The sequence below is a fragment of the Galendromus occidentalis genome, unplaced genomic scaffold (assembly GCF_000255335.2).
Source record: "Galendromus occidentalis unplaced genomic scaffold, Mocc_1.1 scf7180000077528, whole genome shotgun sequence".
NCBI lineage: Eukaryota > Metazoa > Arthropoda > Arachnida > Mesostigmata > Phytoseiidae > Galendromus > Galendromus occidentalis.
In genome coordinates, this window is record NW_003805516.1 from 356,213 (window position 1) to 375,832 (window position 19,620).

Here is a 19,620-nt window from a genome sequence, read left to right on the forward strand (position 1 = left end):
GCTCCCAAATTACCTCGAAGAAACGAGAGCTCTTCACGAAGAGAAAAAAGAGTGGATTCCTCCTCTTTCCGGATAGGAATCAAATGTCCTCCATCTAGTTCGCTTCGCCTCCACCCTTCGCCCGTTCGCGTAAGCCGTGCAGGTGCGTCTGCTCCGACACAGACGTTGCCAAATTTGTTGGCGCGTAACCTCTTTTCGCTTGGACGAGCAGATTTTAAGCTTTCCCCGGGAAGCGAGAGCGGTGACGGGATGGCCGGAGTGGACTCGACCAAGTAGAGACCTGCAGTAGGTTCGTCTGTCGAGCATGCTATTTCACGCTGCTTGCTCCGGAAGCCTTGCGCGAACGGTCTGACCCGGGGGCAGAGCAAGCGCAGCCTCTGAGCGCGACAAGGGATGAGTTTTTTCCACCTTTGGGGAAACTTGGACTTCGTCTCTAGGAGCCTGTGCGTACATACGGAGCGAGCATGCATCGATCAATGAGCGAACTATCGCTGAAAGGACCCACCTGTAATTTCTCCATATCGGACTCGATGGAGTGGAGCCGGATTTTGTATTCAGCGATTTCGCGTTCATGCAGTTCGCGTTCTTCATTGCGTTCCTGTTCGGCGCGATCTCGTTGCACCCGCAGCTGTGCGATTTGCTTTTCTTTGTCCTGTAGAGCCTCTTCAAGACCAGACAGAGCTCCTTCGTTCGTGGAGTGGTGTGCCTGGATGGCTGTTAAGCGCGCTCTAGCCATATCTAGCTGATTGTCTTTTTCTTTTAGGAGTTCGTCTAGGTTCTCGATCTTCCGTTGTAGCACGTTGATCTTTCTATCCTTGATGTCCATGTGGTCCCGAAGTTCCTGAAGTTCCTGATTGAGATGACTGCGTTCCTGGTTTGTGGCCATGGATTGTTGAGTCCTCTTTTCGATCAGTTTGTTCTTTTCCTCGAGACGCGCACGCAACTCCTCAACCTAGAGTCGGAAAATTAGCTTGAACCACTAGAAATCTATGGACAGTTCCTCCCCTGAGGACCCGCTCCCTATATCATGGTAGGGGCGTCTCCCTGATCCCTCTCCTTGGGAGCCATATTCGGAGCCTGCTCCCATGTGAATTTTTTGTTCCTGGCTGGAGCTGAAAGCTCGTGGGAACCAGCCAAGAAGAAATCTCTACATGCTCCCCTGGAGCTCCCGCTCGTCAATTCGACTCGGAACGAATGCGGTCCAGGAGAGAGCTCAATGGGCTGAATATTTCTCGGACGAGGGAATACTCTCCCGAGCATCCAGACGGGGAAGATATCTCGATGCTCACTCTCGAGGATCACGAGATGCGCAGAATACTTACGTCAGCTTGCAGCATGTTTTGGTGCTCCTCTTTAGCGCACAGAGACTCCTTGAGGACGGCTATATGCCGTTGGTAGTCCTGGTGCTGCTCTTCGAGTGTTTTCATCTTGGCTCCGAGTGCCAGAACCTCTTGATCTTTTTTGTTCAACTCGAGTCGCAGCTCCTCCACCTGTACGGCCATGAGAGATGAGAAATTCAATTTTATTCCTCTTCCTCGACGCGAATCCCGCCGAGCGTATATCGTTTGGATTTCATTTCGGCTTTTCGGAAGGTCAGAATATCTGCAAGCCCTATCTAGTCTAGTCTTGTCCTCGGGTGAATCAATCTCATTTTTTCTTTCGGAGAAATAGAGCTGCTCGTCTTCGAGGGATTCGTCGGGTATTATAAATCAATGAATCCAGGTAGTCTTTCGTTCCTCTGTAGCTAATCCAGTCTGAACACTCTCCCACTTGGCTCTGACCAGCTTTATTTCCGGACCACGGAGAACCCGACACAAAGGATCCGGATCTGTAGCTTGAGATCGATATCCTCCAAATGTCACCAATGACTCGGTCTCTCCGCCAGTGAGCCCAGATACGTTGGCACAGATACGTTGTAGCATTGAACGGGTCCATGGAGCGTCCGCGAGCGACGTGCACTCGGGCCGTCGGGGTTGAATACATACATACGATTCGAGAACCCGTATGGCGTGCGAAAATACATACGTTTGACTGATGGCTCCGACTTGTCGAAGACAAACATCAGCGAATGGAGCAGAGAATGCATCCGGAGACAACGCGTATAAATCATGACGGACACTCAACTCTCCGAATCAATCCTCCCCAGCGAACAAGGTGTCTGCGTGAAGGATCACGTCGCAGAGTCAATCTATCGCTCGGATTCTAGGAAATTCCCCGGAACATCCCGCATGATTCGGAATGAAAGAGCCAGAACATTTCTGGGCACCGGATGTGTCACGGCTAGCGAAGCGACTGAGAATAAATCGCGGCGCAGAGCGAAAAAACGTTTGTATATATCTTCGCAGGTGTGTACATATAAGTCGTCCAGTAGCCTCCCTCTCTTTCTTTGACCAAAGATATTGCAGCTCGGTACTCGCTTGCTTCTAATTCAGTCCGCCCACGCGGATATCAGCAAGACACCGAAATCGGACTTTCGAGGCTCGGGGAAGGCCCGGGTGATAATACCCTGAGAAGGGGGAGGTTGAAGCGATCGGACTTCCCAGCCGTAGTCTAAGCGTCCGGAGCCGTCGTCTAAAGAATTGGCGGTCGGCCGAATATCTTGAATGGAGAAGCGATTCCCTGCCTCCTTGTTTTTTCAGAGTGAGAGAGACCGAGGACATTCGGCGAGCTCGACAGATGTTTGCCTCTGGGAGCATGCTCATACGGATGAGACCAAGAGATCATTCCGGGATATTTGCTCCTCCATGCAAAGCGACATCGTCATGTGTCGCTCCGCGAGCATTCACGCTCCAGAGACGCTAGTGCTCAAGCTCATAATTCGATTTCAGATGGCGATCCCTTGCCGGTGAGCGACACGCGGGATGCCCGGTATCCCATCTCCCATGCGGACCGTGGGTGGACGGTGCTTAACTCTTGGGATCGGCACTTTTAGTCGGAGGAAGAAAATGATTTCCACGAAAGAAATTCAGCGAGAAGCGGGATTTCAGACGAGAATCTCCAAGAAAACAAGAAATCCCGAATCAGCGACTCGGGCGGAGCGACGGCGCGCGTCGCCATCGTGCGCTCCTGCCGGGACGGGGAGGAGACGGGCCGGCACCGGGTCAGAGATTTTCGCGGTTTCGAAACCATTTCTCCCCATGAGAACACCGTCGACTCTGACGAGACTCGGAGAAGCTCGTATCCCCCACTGAACCGATTCGAATGGTCTGAGCACGAGTTGGGAAAAGGGGAGGACTCGGGACATATGATTTAATAGAGACGAAACGAATGACTGAAACAAACTCAAAACAAACCTGAATGAAGAAGGAACATTTACAAGACAACACAGGAACAGCGTTTTCATCGAAGCCGTTTCGCGCTTCCTGAAGACTCTTAATGCATTCAGAGACCTCAGGTGAATTCCCATGATGCGCCAGAAAAAGGGTCTTCACAGCCGTGTTGGTCGCCATGAGCTCGAGCTCATGCTCCAGTGCGCGGAGTCGGGCGTCCTGCATCAGATAGGAGTCAACAACGCGGAAAGAAATCTCTAAAAATTATCCTCCCCGTCTCTCCGCTGCTCCTCTCGCTGACGTTGTACCCGCCTAGAGACTTTCGGCCAGTTCGATCGGCACTACCAGGCTGTGTTATTATCCTTGACCCTGGGGAGTTTCCCGACTGGTCACCTCCACAGCGTGTGAGAAAAACTTCTCAGATACATCAGAGAGAGAGAGAAGCGACGACGAGACGGGGAGAATTGAAGTTATAATAAGACAGAAGGGAAAAGGAGAGAGATAGGAATGGAGACGCCGAGGAATGAAGAAGAGAAGAACGACGCCCACCACACGTCAGGTAGCATCCGCTCCGGAGTTACCGAGTGTAAGTTCTCCTGTTGATATCGATAGGGATAATTCGAGTGAACTCTCGGTGCATGCATGAGTGGAGTTCGTCGAATCGACACGCAGGGTACGCGTTCATGGGCGATAGCATATCTTTTCTTTTAGAACCGAAGAGCCCGGTCGATACGAGAAGAGAGGGTTCGAGAGAAGGAAGCAGATGAGCGGTCAGAAGGGAGAGTGAGCTAATAATTCAAAAAAAGGAAACCTTCGTTTCGATAATGGACTCGAGCAGCGCAATGTGGTCCTGGATGTTTTTCTCCGCGATGATAACTTCTTGTTTCAACGGTCGAAGGTCCCGAATGGACGGAGTTCCGCGTACCCCACTCTGTCGGCGAATCTTCGGTGTTTGTGTCTGTTGGTCGACTAGCTCAGGGATCCAGGAGTCTTGGATCTGCTGGTTAGGGAGATAAACATGATGAAATAAAGCATAAGAGGGTAAGATATTGAAAACGAATCGAAACGGGGGAATACATCGAACTCAAGCTACTCAAAAATGTCGAAATCTTCAAATATGATATATTGTATGTACTGCGAAACAAACAGCAGGAAAGATGAGTTGAAATGTTCTCATGCTTAATCCTGCGTCGTTTTGTTCGCTAGAGTAACGGGAACGAAAATCGATGACACATTGGAGTATGCGTGCCAAGGTTTTGCACATGCGCGACGGAATGGACCATTTGCTTCGGTGAGGAATGTAGCTTGTTTTGCGCGCGGCACTGCGAGTCTCCTCGCCTCCACCGCATCAACATCCAGGGATGGCTCGCTGACTCTCGGAATAGGGAGTGAATTATGTTCTGCCTACTCCACCCAGCTGTAACCTCCACTCCGCGCGCAGCAGCAGCCGGCATTTCCTGTTCAGTTTGGAGCCACTCCAGGAGTTCCGCGAGTGAGAGAAGAATGTAGAGAAAGCTCATATTGAACAAAGTAGGTCAGAGCGCTCTCTTCTTCTGCAGGTTTCCTCTGCTTTTTCCAAATGACTCGATGATCGCTTCCGATCTTTTCCGTCATCTACTCTCTGTGCCGGTCGGATGCTGATCTCAGATGCATCACCGCGATACACTCTACGGTTCTGTAGATGAACTGTCGAGTAGCGTATCGTCGGCTCGGACTTTCGAGCATAAACATTCGCTTCTTCCTCACGAGGAACGTTTTAGCCGTTTTTATTATTCAGAATGAAACGAGCATACGGGGCTCTCCGTCTGGCTCTGCCTCTCTGGCGGCATGGCCGACTCGGAGCCTCAACAGATATTGATAGCCGGACCATCGTGTTGATGCGACACCGACGGTTCCGAACTCGGCAATTCCGAACCCGAGAACGAAGTCTCGACATGACGAAAAGTAACACACACAAAAATATGACTTACCTGTCGGTTCTTTCCAAGGTCACCTCGATCCTGGTCCCGCTTCAGATTTTCTAGCATAGATTCCAGGTGTCGAGTGCGGGCTTCTGCCTCGATGAGCCTCCCCCGGAGGCGCTCGTTCTCAATCCTCTGCTCGTCGAGCAGTTGAGACCCGACTCCCTTGGATGACTGCAGCATTTCCATAAGTTTTTTGATGCTTTCGTCACGCGCAGCCAGCGTTTGTTTCTGTGTCTCTATGCGAAGTTCTAGTTCCTGCAATTCGGAATGGATGGATGAATGCACGGAAGGAGAAGGCTCGTTGATCTGTCACCCTCTCAGTAGTCTGCGCCGGGGAGTTCCCTTCGGAAATTCGGCGTATAGGGGAAAATCACCCCGTGTTTGAGATCCCCCCTCTATATATTGCATTCCATTCGCAGTCCCATGCAGGTTTCGTCGCAGTCTGCAGGTTTCGTCGCAGTTCTCCGCAGGTTTCGTTTCCCTCCTGAGCTCAATGTGCGAGAGCGACCCAGGTCCATCTAGAATCTGGAGAGGTCTACCCACGGGGCAAACCCTTTCTCGTCTCCAAGTGACTCCAGTTTATCATTATGTAGCATGCGTTCCTTCAGTCTTCTTGCTTCAAGACTTCCATTGCGAATTTATATTATCCGGAGGCTGCGACTTAGTTATCACGGTCCTCCCGAAGCTGCGTTGCTGCCCGACATGATTCCGGAGACTCGGTTTCTAAATGGTGACGGACGCCGCGAGTGGAGCTTCACTGGAGAATTATACAAGCTGCTATCAGGAGCAGGCGGGCAGACAGCTGGCTAGCCGACGATACGGCTCACCGGAACACGATAGGTGCGTCATCCAGTGGACCTGTCGTCTTGCAAGGAAAGCCGTCAAACTCCCTGATTGTTCGCCCCAGCCATGCGCGATGATAATGTTGTCTCACCGAGTCCCCGGAACCTTGCCTCACCAGCCTCCTCGAAAGTCCCCTCCAAGTCTGGCTCCTTCCTCATTTCCTCTCGTCCACCGAGCAGATCAGTATACTTCCTCTGACGCTGGTAGAATCTTGCCTTCACGACAGGGATGCCACAAGCTTCTTGATGAGGCAGATAGCCTCGATCAGAGGGAGGCGTCTGATGCTGGAATGCGTCCGATGCAGAGACACGCTCCCTAGGATGGAGGCACGGAGGTCAAGAAGCAGGGCAGACGTTGGAGCTGCAGGGTTCACCAGGAACAACAGGGAGACGCCGCGACTTGAGTGATAGTCGCATCACTGCCGATCCAACTGGATAGAGTAGGGTCCATTACACAGCTGTGGGCACGTTACGTCACGCTGGGTGGTCATGAACTACGCTGGGGTCCATGTTGTACCTTTGACTTCACTCTCTCAACGGATTGAAGGCGGCGGTACCAGCATCCGAAAAGGCACCGGCACAGCGTCCGCCGCATCGTCGACATGCTCAGTTCTCCCCGCGAGACCTTCAACGTTTCCTCCCGCGTGAGCAGAGACAGTCGTCACGTTCCGACTTCCTGATCTTGATGGCATAGTCTATCGCAATATCATCTGAGCACACTCCGCGATTTCATGCTTGAACTCGATAATGATGGCGCAGATCACGCTGATAACGATGATGAGATTTCCCGCCGGATCGGAACGAAGTACATCGTTGGATTGACACCAACATATCTACACTTTTGGACCCGATCGGAATGCGAATCGCGAGCGTCGCAGAGCTCACAGCGTAAAAAGAAACAGAACTCTATTTTAGTACGATGCGACGGAATCACAGAATCATTTCCCGCAGGCACGGACGCAGCGAAGATTCCGTTGCCAGCTTAGCGACGGAACCGATCCTCGCCTCGGTTGTTCTCCTACGTCACTCTGCCGAGCTCGGAGATTCGAGACATCGATCGTCCGCACCGCGGACTTGCGTCATGAACGAGACTGGGGAGCTTCTGTTTTGCGCTCGCTTCGATGGAAAAAATCGTCTGTCGCGGATCACACCTGACATTGCCAAGGCTAGGTCAGAGTTCGAAGTTCGATCGAGACGTGAGAAGTGAGCGAGGCGCGCCGTCTGGAGACAGTGCAGAAACGAACGAATTGAGAATCCGGATGCCACGCCGTGCCAAACACCGTTCTCGAAACTCTAGCCGTCGATATCTGTTGTGTAATGACGATGAAGGATGTGTGAATAATGAAGTCATACGAGATATCCATCGAGGAGGGGCAAGCCGTCTGCGAGTCCGTGGGGAAATTATACTCGATGTCCTGCCGTCCGTCTGGGAGAATTCCGCCTTATGGGCTGTATTTGATGTAACCGACTCCATAATTTACTTTGTCACCGTCGAGGACATCATCAGTAATATCCCCAATAATATCTCGGGATGTGCTTCGGAGGTTCACAGTCACAGAGACATTCACAGTAGGGCCTACTCGGACCGTCGATGAGGCTTTTCACAATCCGACTATTCCAAACGGAGGAATTTTCTAGCCACAGCGGCAGTTAGGGGCGCTTACCTTGATGGTCTCCCTTAGCAGGAATATCTCTTTGGTCATGTGTTCTTTCTCTGCGTAGAGTGCGTCGAGGTGCGACTGCAACTCCGCGTCAGGGTTGCGCTGCATGTGAGCGATGCGAAGTTCTTCCTCCAGTTGCCGGATCAGTGCAGTTTGCTTCTGTGGGTCGCCAAGTAGAGAGATAGATATTAGCATTGTATCATGGATGACGAAGCTCTATCATGCTAACGGATCGCGCGTGACGTGATCGAACTACGCGTTCCCCTTGGGCTTTGAATGAGCGAGTACGATGCGACCGCGCGGAGTCAGATACATCAGAATTTGAAGAAAAATGATTTTCTCTTTATCGAGTCTATCCATCGATGGTGGGAAGAAGGTCAGCATCGGAAAGCGCCCTGAGACTCCCCCTTCTGAATTGCAGTCTCGTTCGAGGGTTTTCAGTGCACATCCTCTACAGTGAAATATAATCTCAATTAGATTTTCGTCAGATTAATCCAAGGGCAACGAAGACTGGGCACCGGGACTTGTAGACTAGAAGTCTTGAGGAAGCACTTGACTGCCCTGAGAGATTTGCGAAGAACCGTGAGAGGGATTACCAACAGCTGACCCGGTGGATGCTAACGAAACTGAGGCATACATCACATCAAGCGCGGTGAGGTAGGCCACGACTTTTTGTCGGTGTCGTGATGGTACGTGATGATTTTTGATCGGCCTCCCTCGATACGCCTCGATGAGCGGGACGCATCGAGAAAGGGCCGGGGGTTACCTTCGACATGAATGAGGGATCTCCTAAGGCTGATGCTGGTCGTGGTGTGATGATCGCGTTCGATAGGGAAGAATTGCGATTGGTCTGCTTTTGATTCGTAGTCAAGGCCAAGGAGCTGTTCGTGCCCAAGGGATGTCCTAGGGCCGAGGAGGGCCTCGCCCGGCCAAGCGCCGACGTGGGCCTGCTGAGTGTGAGAGGCTTCCTCAGCCCGTCGGAGAATAGTGCCGAATTTTCTCCGAACGTTCTACCAGTACTAGCCGGAATAAGTTGCGGACCGAGCCCGAGAGAATTAATGCTACCGCTAGCGGCGGCGACGCCAAATCCGCTGAGTCCGCCGCCCAACCCGCCGATGCTACCGCCGCCATTAACGCCGCCAACACCTAACCCTAGACCGCCTAGTGATCCTACAGGAACGGTCAGCGCCTGAAGTCGGCTCGTAGGCCGAGATGAGGAGCTCCCATAGAGACCCGCCGAGCGCCCGAGCAGCGAAGTTGCCGAGTTCTGGACCAACCCGGGAAGAAAGGAAAGAAAATCTCCAATTAGCGGTGAAGTCGATTTTTTTTCATTCTCCTGTTCCGAAAACCACGAGAAATGGAGAACAATTCCTGAAGCAGTGAAGACATCAATAGAATTGATTGCAACCACAGTCCCAACGAAGAATCTGCCCCGGGAGCTCACAATGGAGACGGAAACCTCTGGTAAGAGTCCGAAATTTCCCATTTCCGCGCGCTTCGGGGAAATGTATAGAAAGAGCGGGATCGAAAAAATCCTCAGAGAGCGTCGAGGACGAGCATTTATTCGTTCGTCAGCTCTAATTGAGAGTCGTCAACTTAGTCGAGATGGGGAGAAATCTCAGGGGAAAAACTGGTTCCGTCTCCCCCGCAAGCGTCCCAATCGAGTAGTCTCTGGGGGTTGTCTCGGTTCAAAAGGCACGGCCGGAAGAATGTCCGCGTAAAGTGTCCTAGATGAAGAAGCCAGAATAATTCTAGGCTAGTAACGTGATGATGAGTATACAAATTACCCATCAAGAGTAATTCAGGTAGCTTGCTCACTGTGCAACAATTGGGAAGAGAAATTATAGAACACGTCGGCTCTTCAATCGATCATGATCGGTCACCAACGCCAGCGGTGATCATCGTGCCAAACGTTCAACTCAATCTAAATATAACCAGTCAGTCAGTCAATCAAAAAACGGGTCGACGGGCAACTCGAGCGGGTCTGTCCTTCAGCTATGGTTGTTCCTGAGGGGTTTCGTCTGCTTTCTCAGCGACAGCGAACCCCGACGACGGAATTTGGCGCGTCAGCATCGATACGGAGACCCCTTCTATCCGTATTCCGACTCTCTGTCCCCCGGCAATCCTCAGCAGTACCCATCGCCCCGAATAGCCATCCATCAATGTTCACAAGTAGCGGTCAGTCAGTCAGCCAGCCAGTAGGAGTCGCCTACCACCTTCATGACGAGGACCCCATCATCACCATCAGCAACAAGACCAACCAATCAGTCAATCGATCGATCGGTCGACCATCACCGTCGGAGTTAGCTTATCCATCTTCATTTAGAGGAGAGAAAGTGAGAGCAGAAGGTCTCAAGTTTTCTTCTTTCTCCGGATGAACCAGTTCACCGGAGATGAATCGAACAACAATAGCAGCAGCGAAAAAAAAGGAGCGACAGCGGCGGAAGCTTTCCATGGTCAAAGCGTACGCGAGAAGTGAGGTTCGGAGTGACCGCGATTCTCGTGGCTGGATCTCAGCCCGATGCTGGCTGTCGATCTCGTGAGGAAAACTTTCGGAAGTCAAAACAGTACACTGGAAAATGGTCTCTGAGACAGCCAAAGCGGTGGTTGAAACAGTGATTCCAGATACAGCATCGGTTGTAGCGGTGGTGGCCCACTGTCGTTTCGAGGAGTTGCACTTCTGAGTTCGCAAGGGCAATCGCGGGAAAAAGAAAAAACGAGAAATTGAACGGGAGAAACATGCTTTGCAGGATGCAGGTTGGTCTCGGATGGTCAGGACTGGATTTTGCCAGGGAGGACGAACTAAACTCTGGAGAGGTAGAGACCGAGAGGTAGGTAGAGAGTGTTCATTGAACAGGTAGATAGGAGGAATTCAGGTAGGGAGCCGTCGTGATCCGTAAATGAAAGAATATAGACTGGACGAACGCACTCGAGTGCCCATCTGATCGACAATACAGCATAAAGTAACGGACAATCGTACATCACTCATTTACCACGCGGACAACAGATTCACTCAACATCCATGAGTTCAGAGACGACAACGTGAAGATCACCTACGATAGCTGTTCCGATAGGAATATCGGTCATCTTATGATCTCGGTCTAGGACATATTATTCTTCAGGAGGAAACAGATGGGGAATACACCAGCATAGTATGTCTACTATCATCGGAAGTTGATTAGCTCTCACACGTCACTCGATCGTTTCTCTAGCATCCGGCTTCGAACTCAAGGAACCAAAAAATGTGTGTTTGAATATTAATACAAATTCCAAGGTAAAAGCTCGTGTGTTTAGCCTTCGGAATCATTCGTTCAATCTGCGCAGAGCGCTACGGTTCCCATCTCCGTGCGGTACTCAGTCCTCGGATTCTAATGCGACGTGAGGCAACCCCGGGGGAACGCGTGAGTCCCTTCGAAGCAGCGGAGGGAGTTGAGACTCCTCGGAGCTCTTAGTCACAATGACAATTCTTTCCGGGTCCGAGTATTGAAAGTTCTCCCCCGCGCATCGGCTATGGACTACGTGTAAGAGGAGCAAGCAATGCCACGATCAGCAATCGGGAGGCTCACCTTCGTACTCGTTCGCAGTGTCTGGCGATAGGATGAGGAAGGATGAGCATATATATGTATAAAGGAACGTATTCCTCGTTAGAACGATTCCTAATCCACTATGAACGGCGACTATGGATCGACGTTCGAATCGTTGCAAATCGTGCGAGACATACCGTCATGTGGGCATACCAAGGCGCGCTGCTACCGCCATTTCGAAGAGCTCCGTCCATCTTATCGGCTTCCACGGAACAAACCAGACGTAGGACACGAGCCGAACTTCACCGAATCAAAGCGTCGACTGCGGACAAACAAGTGGAGGACTTGTCCAGCCTACCTAGGTTCGGAGCTGCCTGTCTGCTCACTTGCTTGCTCACTCGTTCGTACATCGACTCTTCCGTTCGTTCGCGAGTTCGTGCTCAGGTGAGGGTACGTCGACGTGAGAGGACGTCGAATTCAATGTACCGCAACGTTCCGGTGCCAATTAGGCCTCACGCTAGGCGATCTCCTGTGGATCTCTGGACGGATATTTGTAGAGTTCTCCGGCCCATATCTGAGAGTGGCCTGTTTCCCCAATCCATCCGCCCGTGATCGCTCGCTCGCTCGCCAGCCAGCCAGCGACTTCACCTTCTGCATTGGGTGGCCAGTTCCGTAATTGATCGGTAAATGGTGAATCGAACTCGGTTTGAGCTCAGCTCCCGCCACGCCATGCTACCCTTCCGTCTCGAATGCCTATCCTCGTAGTGTTGTGCGACAGTCCGCGACATGGGCGAAAAATTGCAGCGGGAATATAGGATTGGAGTATCGGTCCAGCATGGATTTGGGCGAACGAACGTATACATAGTCGTAAGCCCGCTGAGGAAGGTCAGGCTTCCGAAAACCATCGAATGTCGCTCTGTGATCAGGCGGACATCGACTGAGTACTTGATGATCCGCTTTTGCCCGGGCATACTTAGAGCTCGAAATTCTCCACAGAGGACTAGAATTTTGTTCCGAGTATGCCTGTGATATCTGATCTCTACAGCCGTTCTTCATCCAACAAAAATTCGACCCCGGTCGACTCATGGGACTGGACCGGAATCGATTCAGCCAGAAAAAGGATAAACAGGCCCAAAATGCAATAACTTCTGGTGTAAGAGGAACATCCAGAACTCCACAATGATTTTGAAGCGTTTCCCGTCGACATCCTCCCTCCCGGTACCGTCAGTCATCGCTCAGTCCTCTCATGCTCTCCACGCTCTCAAACCGCTGGCAAGCTGTTGGAGAAGAACAGCTCAACAGGTCTCGGCTCATCACGGAGACTTCCCGCGCAGCTTAGAACCACTCATTCAAGACTAGTCCCATGGATATCAAATTGCTGCTCTCGGTCATCAGGAGTAATTCCGTTCCAGTTCCGCGAACAGAATTTCTTCTGCCAATTCTGCTCTTGACAGAAGCGCTCGGGATCCGATACGACGTCCCAAACACGCTTCGGGGTCTGAAGCCGCTCGACGTCAATGAATCCGTTATACTCACGTAAGGATACGCGTTCATCGTGGAACGGATCTTCGAGTCTGACTCGACTGAACCGATGAAAGAGTATGTATCCGTCGGGATCCCGAAGTCACCACGGGAGAATCCACAGGTGCATCCACAGTTCAACTAATGTCCCGCGTGGTCATGTTGAGCACTGGAGTTGGATCATTTAATTCGAGGATTCACCGCGGAAATTCACGACGCCACGAAACTTTTCACTGAATAAACGTCAATTTCTCAATTCAGCTCCGCACAGCTTTCGAACGAAAAATCGAACGCCGAGAGGCGATGCTGCTCGCTCGTTTGGCGGTGTGTTCGTTCTATGGAGAAGTCTACAGAGTCTGTCTATCTGGCAGTCGCTCTTCAACAGATGTTCCTTCTTTCCTCCCCAAAACAGCCGTCAGGGGACGACTACGAAACCGAGCAGGCGAGCCGCCAGACGCACCTGGCTGGTTCTTGAACCCCCGACCATAAGGCTCACACTGAAGCGCCGATGGTCCGCAGTATGTCTACAGCGAGCCCTTGCCAAGGATTCCGCGGAAGTCACATTGGAATTCCTAAACGATCAGGGGAACGGAAGATCCCGGAAGCTTCAAAAGAGTAAAAGATGAGGGAACGATTCGAGCCTTCTCATGAGCAACGAGGGGGGCAATGGATGATCACGGGAATGATCATCTTTCACCACTCATGCTCTCGATATCCCACACGAGGCTTCGTAGTTCAAAGGTATCGAGAGTCTGCTCAGCTTTCCCGCGACCGAGTGGTTCGGTTAGCGCCGCAATACCCGCGCGTTCAGAGAGGAATCCCCCGGAGTCTCCGCAAGAAGACGCGGAGGTAGACTTGCTGACAGTCTTAGTTGTCCACATGAGTACCGAAGACGGCGGCAGTGCCGAAAACGGACGCCGACTTCCTTGAAAAAGACTCTCTTCAGAGTACGATAGGACGAGATGAGGGAGAGAGTTTGAAGTGTTTCCGGAACGCTCGGATGCCGACTTCGAGAGTCCGTCAGTCCATCCGTCAGATAGAAGCCGAACGTGCAAGCGTAGCCGCTGGGGAAAGAGTGCGCGGAGTCAAAGTTAGCGAGTTTTCTCAAAAAGTTCCCAATGCCCCGGGGGGTTCTCAACGAACCGGACCGTTTCCCACGCCCGCCGCTGCTGCCGCGGTCGTCGCCACAGTCGCTGATGCCGAGCTGCCGCCACGATTTCATTCAGTAGGTTGCCGAGCAGCGTACACAAACTCACTCTGTACGACGACGGCGGTTTCACGCCACGTCAGACCTCTACGTGAGGAGAAGCAGCCTACGAAGAATATAGGTGACGACCTCCGAAAAGGGTCACGGAACGTGAAGAAATTCGAGGCGACACCGTTCATAAGTACCTTTACGGTATATGTCCGAGGAGGTGGTGAAGGTCGCTCCTTCCGACAAGGAGAAAGAGTTGAGGCTCTCGTTGGCAACTGGTTTCGGTCTCCAATAATCTTTTTCCGGCTCTTTTCTTATAGCTTCCCGCCGGGTACAAATAATTCTTGTTTGCGATCCGGCCGGCGCTCGGAGCGGAGTTGCCCGCCAGCGACAGGAGAAAACCTGTCGCTCTCGAACTCCATCTAAACCTGCAAGATTTTCGGTCGGATACCCTGAGTAATATTCTCCTCTCTGAGGTAGATAGTCCAGCCCGCTTTCGCTGGAATAAGAACGGACGCCCGGAGCAAGTCCAAGATCAAGCTAACGGACTCGAGCCTTCGTGGCGATATCTTCAGAGTCCCATACCGATGACTCTAGCCGCCCGAGCAGAGAGCAGGTGCTCCACCGGATCTCGGGGTACCTCTTTCTCGACTCGCTCTCAATCGGAAGAAAGAAGTGACTCGAACGGCGGTAGAAAGAAATCTTGGGGAGAGAGATCCAACAGCGACCCTGGTATGAAATGGGAGAGGGGCGAGGAGGAGAGATCGGAGCATCTCCCGAGAGCAGTGTCGTCGCGCCAGCCGAAAGCTTTTTGGAAGCTTACGGTCAAAAACGATCCTCCATCCAATCGGAAGGTTTCCAGTCGTTTGTAACCGAAATCGGACGCGGTGGAGAGAGTCGCGACACGGTGGGAGACGATCGAAACCAGATGGCTTCTTGCGTCTGATTCTGTTCCCGCTTTTTTTTGAGCGTCCGTCGCACTCAATGCGAATCGGTGCTCTGGGATGTATCGAATCAATAGCAGATTTCTATCGCCATTCAATAGAGTTGGCAGACGGATAGAATCATTGTTCGTATCAGACCTCGCCCAAATGGAATGAACCACGACCTCAGGATCTCTCATCAGAGAGGATCGCGGCGACTTCCTCAAAAATCCCTTGCTAGTCGGGAAATGCTTGGAGCAGCCCCCAGATCGTGAGTTGGGTAAGCGTTATGGATTTACCCTCGCTGAAGTGTGCGGAACGTATCTGGTCCGAGCGGCTGGAACGAGACTCTTTTCCATGGACGGCCTGCTGGGAGAGGGAACGTCATGGGCTCTCTTCCATCAATTTGGAATCCGCAGAGCGCTCATCAATCGTAGGTGGGCGAAGGAATGGCGAGGACGAGCGACTCGAGCCAGTCGGTCAATGTAGAGGACTGGCTCGGCTGCTCGCGTGATCTCTCACCGAGCCTTTCCCGCCAGACGGGAGGCGAGGTCGCGGCGTTCCGGAGTTGCAGAAGAGCATCTTCCCACCGTCAGTCGCCGTTTTCTGTACCTCGCTCCCACGGAGAAGGGCGTGGAGCATGACATTCGGTCACTCGAAAGAGCCTGGGAGGGGAAAATGATCCCTCGGCTCGGACCCGACAGAGAAAAGGAGCCCTGGCTCCTACCACGACAAATTCTGAAACATGTTCGAAGCCCCTTCGGCGAACATCCAGAAGCGCTAGTCGTTCTGGGAGTGCAGCTCTCCGACGTCACGCTCCCCGGCGAAGGGTCTCTACGTCTTCTCCGCGAGCGTTCACTATGTGCCCCTCTCAATCCTCCACGAGCTTTCTCCGCGCTTCATCTACACCCTCCTGGAGCCCAGACCCATATTTTCGGTCCTGTCCCCTATATCTAGTCCCTAAAAATAAACCCACGCCATGTCAGCCGTAAATCTACTCGCACCGCCATTAACATGTCAAGTGGAGCCAGAGCGGTGTCATCTTTGACGGCTGACTTTACGTCACGTGAAACCGTCAATCCTTGACGTAACAATAGGCCGTGCCTAACAGTATTGCACCAGCCATGGCCGACGCTTCAGCAGCAGCGAGGGAGCGCTTTTTGGTGACTCTGAGCTTTAATTGATGTTAATGGCTGGCTCACTATGCGAATTATCCACAAGGCCCCCTGTCTCTCGCTTTGCTCGTCTCCCCCATCTTGTGATCGCCTCCGGTCGAGCAGAATTGCGCATATCCGGCTCAGGAGTCCACTCCGCAGCGCATGGATAGGCAACGGCTCTTTTTCTTAAGCACCATACTCTTTGAATGTTGAAGTACTGAATGACCGGTTCCGGAAGTTCGACGGTCGTGCACACGATTCCGAAAATCGATTGAAAATCGTTCCAGGAACGTTGGACCGAAAGGAGGGAGTTCCCTCGAGGGTGGATCGGGAGACGCTATCATGATCGGTAGTAAAGCGGAGGGGGAATCATTCTAGCGATGGGGAGACTCGAAGGCAAAACCTCCATGTTTCCCTCTGCCAATGCGGTGGCCCGATAGGTTCGATGGGGAGCTTGTGCGGTGAGTGTCCGAACGACCGTGCTACGTGTTCGCAATATTGAAGCCGTAATAGGATGGAGTTGCTCTCAAAGGTTGCAGCAACAACATCGGCCTTTTTCTCTCAACGCAAAATTGCAGTGCCATCAAGAAACACTGTTCCGCGTTGAGTTTCGTACCAGAACAAAGTTCAGTAGACAGAAGATTTTCGGGAGCGATCGCGGGGGGACATGAGCTATGCATGATATTTCGCATAGGTAGCCACGACATCGGATCCGCGCACTTCACACAATCAGGACCGGAACGCTAATTGATCAACGACTCGTGCGTCGATAACCAGTAGGCATGGAAGGCAAACATACCTCCATTGAGCGGGATCGTGGATCGAACCCAGTAAGCGGCGAAAAACAATCGACGCCGGGATACAGAGAAGCGTGGGATCTGGCACGGCATTTCTCTCCAAAATCCAAGCTCGTTCGCATCTCCGAGGGACTCTCAACCGAGGATCCCGTCGGGAAACGCTTGAAAGAGTCGCGGAGACTTTGGCTTCGCCCCGAAATAGCTCGACGAAGCGCGAGCCAGAGATGGAACCCTCTGACGGAGTGCAACAGAGTCCTCGATGCTCTTCATCCTGTTGTTTTCCGTCGCCTGGCCGAATGAATCCACGCTTATGCCTCCAGCTACCGCGCATGCCCCATGAGCTTCAGCCGAAAAATGTATTCTTTGTCGCATCGTTTTCCAACCGATTTCCTGACCTCGTCTGGGGCGGACCATGCATAGCTCGCAGCCGTACAAACAGGTATACCTTTGAGCGACTCGCGGCAAAGGATCGGAGCCCAGGGATCGAATACAGGACGCCCTCTGTTTCGAGTGCACTCGAGCGGGGAAGCCGAGGGCGAGATCGCCGATGAAGACGAGGGTTCGGGACTATGATTCAATTAGGGAGCCTATAGTAATCACTATGTCTCCCTCGAAGTAGGCTACGATGAAACAATATTCATGTTCCAGGAAATCAGCGGGTCCGAACTCCGGGACATGGAGAAACTACGAGCAATCCTGCACACGGAACAGTGAAGTCCACGAAACATCCACTACGATCTTCCTATGGGCGGGCCTATTCTCAAAGTCTCTTTGCGCGTCGGCAGACCGCCAGACAATAATCCAGGACTGTGAAGAGCAGGATCTTCGGATGAGCTCGATTCAAGTTCCCTATCATGACGGTTCTCAGTCATCGATGAACGATGATTCTCGAAGTTCCGATGCTAGCGACTTGTGAGAAGAGAGTTCTCGAGAGCTCACAACTGCGGTAGATAAAAGCTGATAAAGTGAAGATTTTGCATCAGATATCAATCGAAGACATCCATCATCGAATGAGTCTAGAGCTATTCGGGAGTTCCGGACATGAGACTCTCATTATCAGCTGATGACCGCCGATTGGGAGTTGGGTATTTTTTTTCGAGCGAACAATCGCATCAGTCGAGATTGAAACAATGGATAAGAGTAACAATGGCGGCAACCGTGGATTGAGTTGAGCATAGAATAGTGGCAACAAATAAGTACAAAGAGAGAGATAGAGACAGACAGAAAAAAGAAGGCCAGATGAAGACAAGAATAGCCTCAACTTCATCTAGGACACAGTACCCTGGCGACCACCGGCCTACCCTGCCACCCAGCCTCCTGCCCCGAGATCTACCTGAACACTGCAATTCGTTCGGAGTGGGAAAAGAAAAGATATTTCACTTCCTTCTGATTCGTTCTCAATTTCTCCTGTCTGTTTTCCTTGTCTACTTCCTTCTTTCGAATCTAATGGAAGAAGCGATCTCTACACAGCAAGCAGACCTCGCCCGGCAATCTCGAAGATCGAAGCCACCGGAAACCGGTTTCGGATACTGGTTGCATCCGATTAATTTTCAATGCGCTAACGAGAATAGCTTCTTCCTCTCAAGGAGAATTCCCGATCCGGCTCTCCAAACGAAAACTTCGAACCAACGTTCACCAGTGACGTCTTCGAAAGCGAGTCTAGGAATCTGTCTGCTGCCCCTGTGATTTTTGGTTTCGAATTTCCTTCTATTCTTCAGCTTCGGTATTTTTTTCTTCCTTGCTTCCCTCTACGGAAACTTCTTCTCACCCTCTCTCGATCCGAATCCAATGAGTTCGAATAGAAGCGAATTCGAAACCGAAAACTACGGCGCCGGAATTGAAGGCAACTCAAGAGAGAGGAAAAGAGTCAGAAGAAACTTCAGTTCGGAGAGCCGATGGCGGAGTGACCTCCAGCGCGGCACAGCACTCACCTGATTCTCGGTTCGGAGGAGCTTCAACTGGTCATTGATGAGGGCATATTTTGCTGCTTCTTCTTTGCGTAAGGCGCGCTCCTTCTTCAGCTCGGGACTCCAGAAGGTCTTTATGCTATGCATAGAAGAACCCAATTTCTGAGTTGTTGCATCGAGCTCCCTTTTTACGGTTCCATACTGAGCCTGCAGTTCGTTCAGTCGAGTTTGTAACTCCATGACGAAACTGTCACCACCACGCGTTGCAGCAGGTCCCGCCGGTCCATAGCCACGGTCGTAGCCGCCGTGGCCAACCCCACCAGCCATGCGGCTGTGCTGGGCTCCGTACGGATCCGCAGCAGGGTCCATGTCCCGGTAGGAGTGGTGCGAGTCGTGTTGGTACGGATCTGCGCCATACCCACGATCCCCCCTCCTCCCAGCCGCCGCATGGCGGGCGGCCACCGAGTCCAAGCCCCGATCGAGACTTCTCTCGCGAGGTTCTCTGATCGGCATAAACTCTCTGTCTTGGTCTCGATCCATCGAGTGGTAGCTTCTGAGCGGGACTCCAGTTGCAGACCGACTTCTATGGGTCCCCCTGCTGGAGTCCATCGCTCCCATCATGGGGTCGTCGTAATACGCCCCAGCGCTCCCCATCGCGTCTCGCGTTTGCTGATGCGCTGAAGAAGAAGCTGAAGACTGCTGATGGTGGTGGGGGTGTTGGTGGTGGTGAAGGTACGATTGTTGTTGTTGTTGTGCTTGATTCAAGTGGTGTTGATGCTGCGATGATTGAAGCTGATGATGATGGTGTAGCTGCTGTTGTTGTTGTTGCTGCTGCTGCTGTTGATGATCGGAACGCGGAT

The 19,620-nt window shown here is 52.1% G+C and overlaps 1 protein-coding gene across 1 annotated transcript in view; it reads right to left on the reverse strand.

The window, feature by feature from the left end:
* Positions 1-19,414, reverse strand: part of brp (ELKS/RAB6-interacting/CAST family member bruchpilot) — a 33,791-nt gene extending 14,377 nt beyond the window's left edge. The window contains exons 1-5 of the mRNA XM_018641312.2: positions 18,785-19,414; positions 7,740-7,895; positions 5,274-5,488; positions 1,323-1,500; positions 506-952 (exon numbers count right to left, since the gene is read on the reverse strand). Of these exons, the coding sequence (XP_018496828.2) occupies positions 506-952; positions 1,323-1,500; positions 5,274-5,488; positions 7,740-7,895; positions 18,785-19,414 (1,626 nt within the window). The remainder of the gene's footprint in view (positions 1-505; positions 953-1,322; positions 1,501-5,273; positions 5,489-7,739; positions 7,896-18,784) is intronic.
* Between the last annotated feature and the right edge of the window lie 206 nt (positions 19,415-19,620).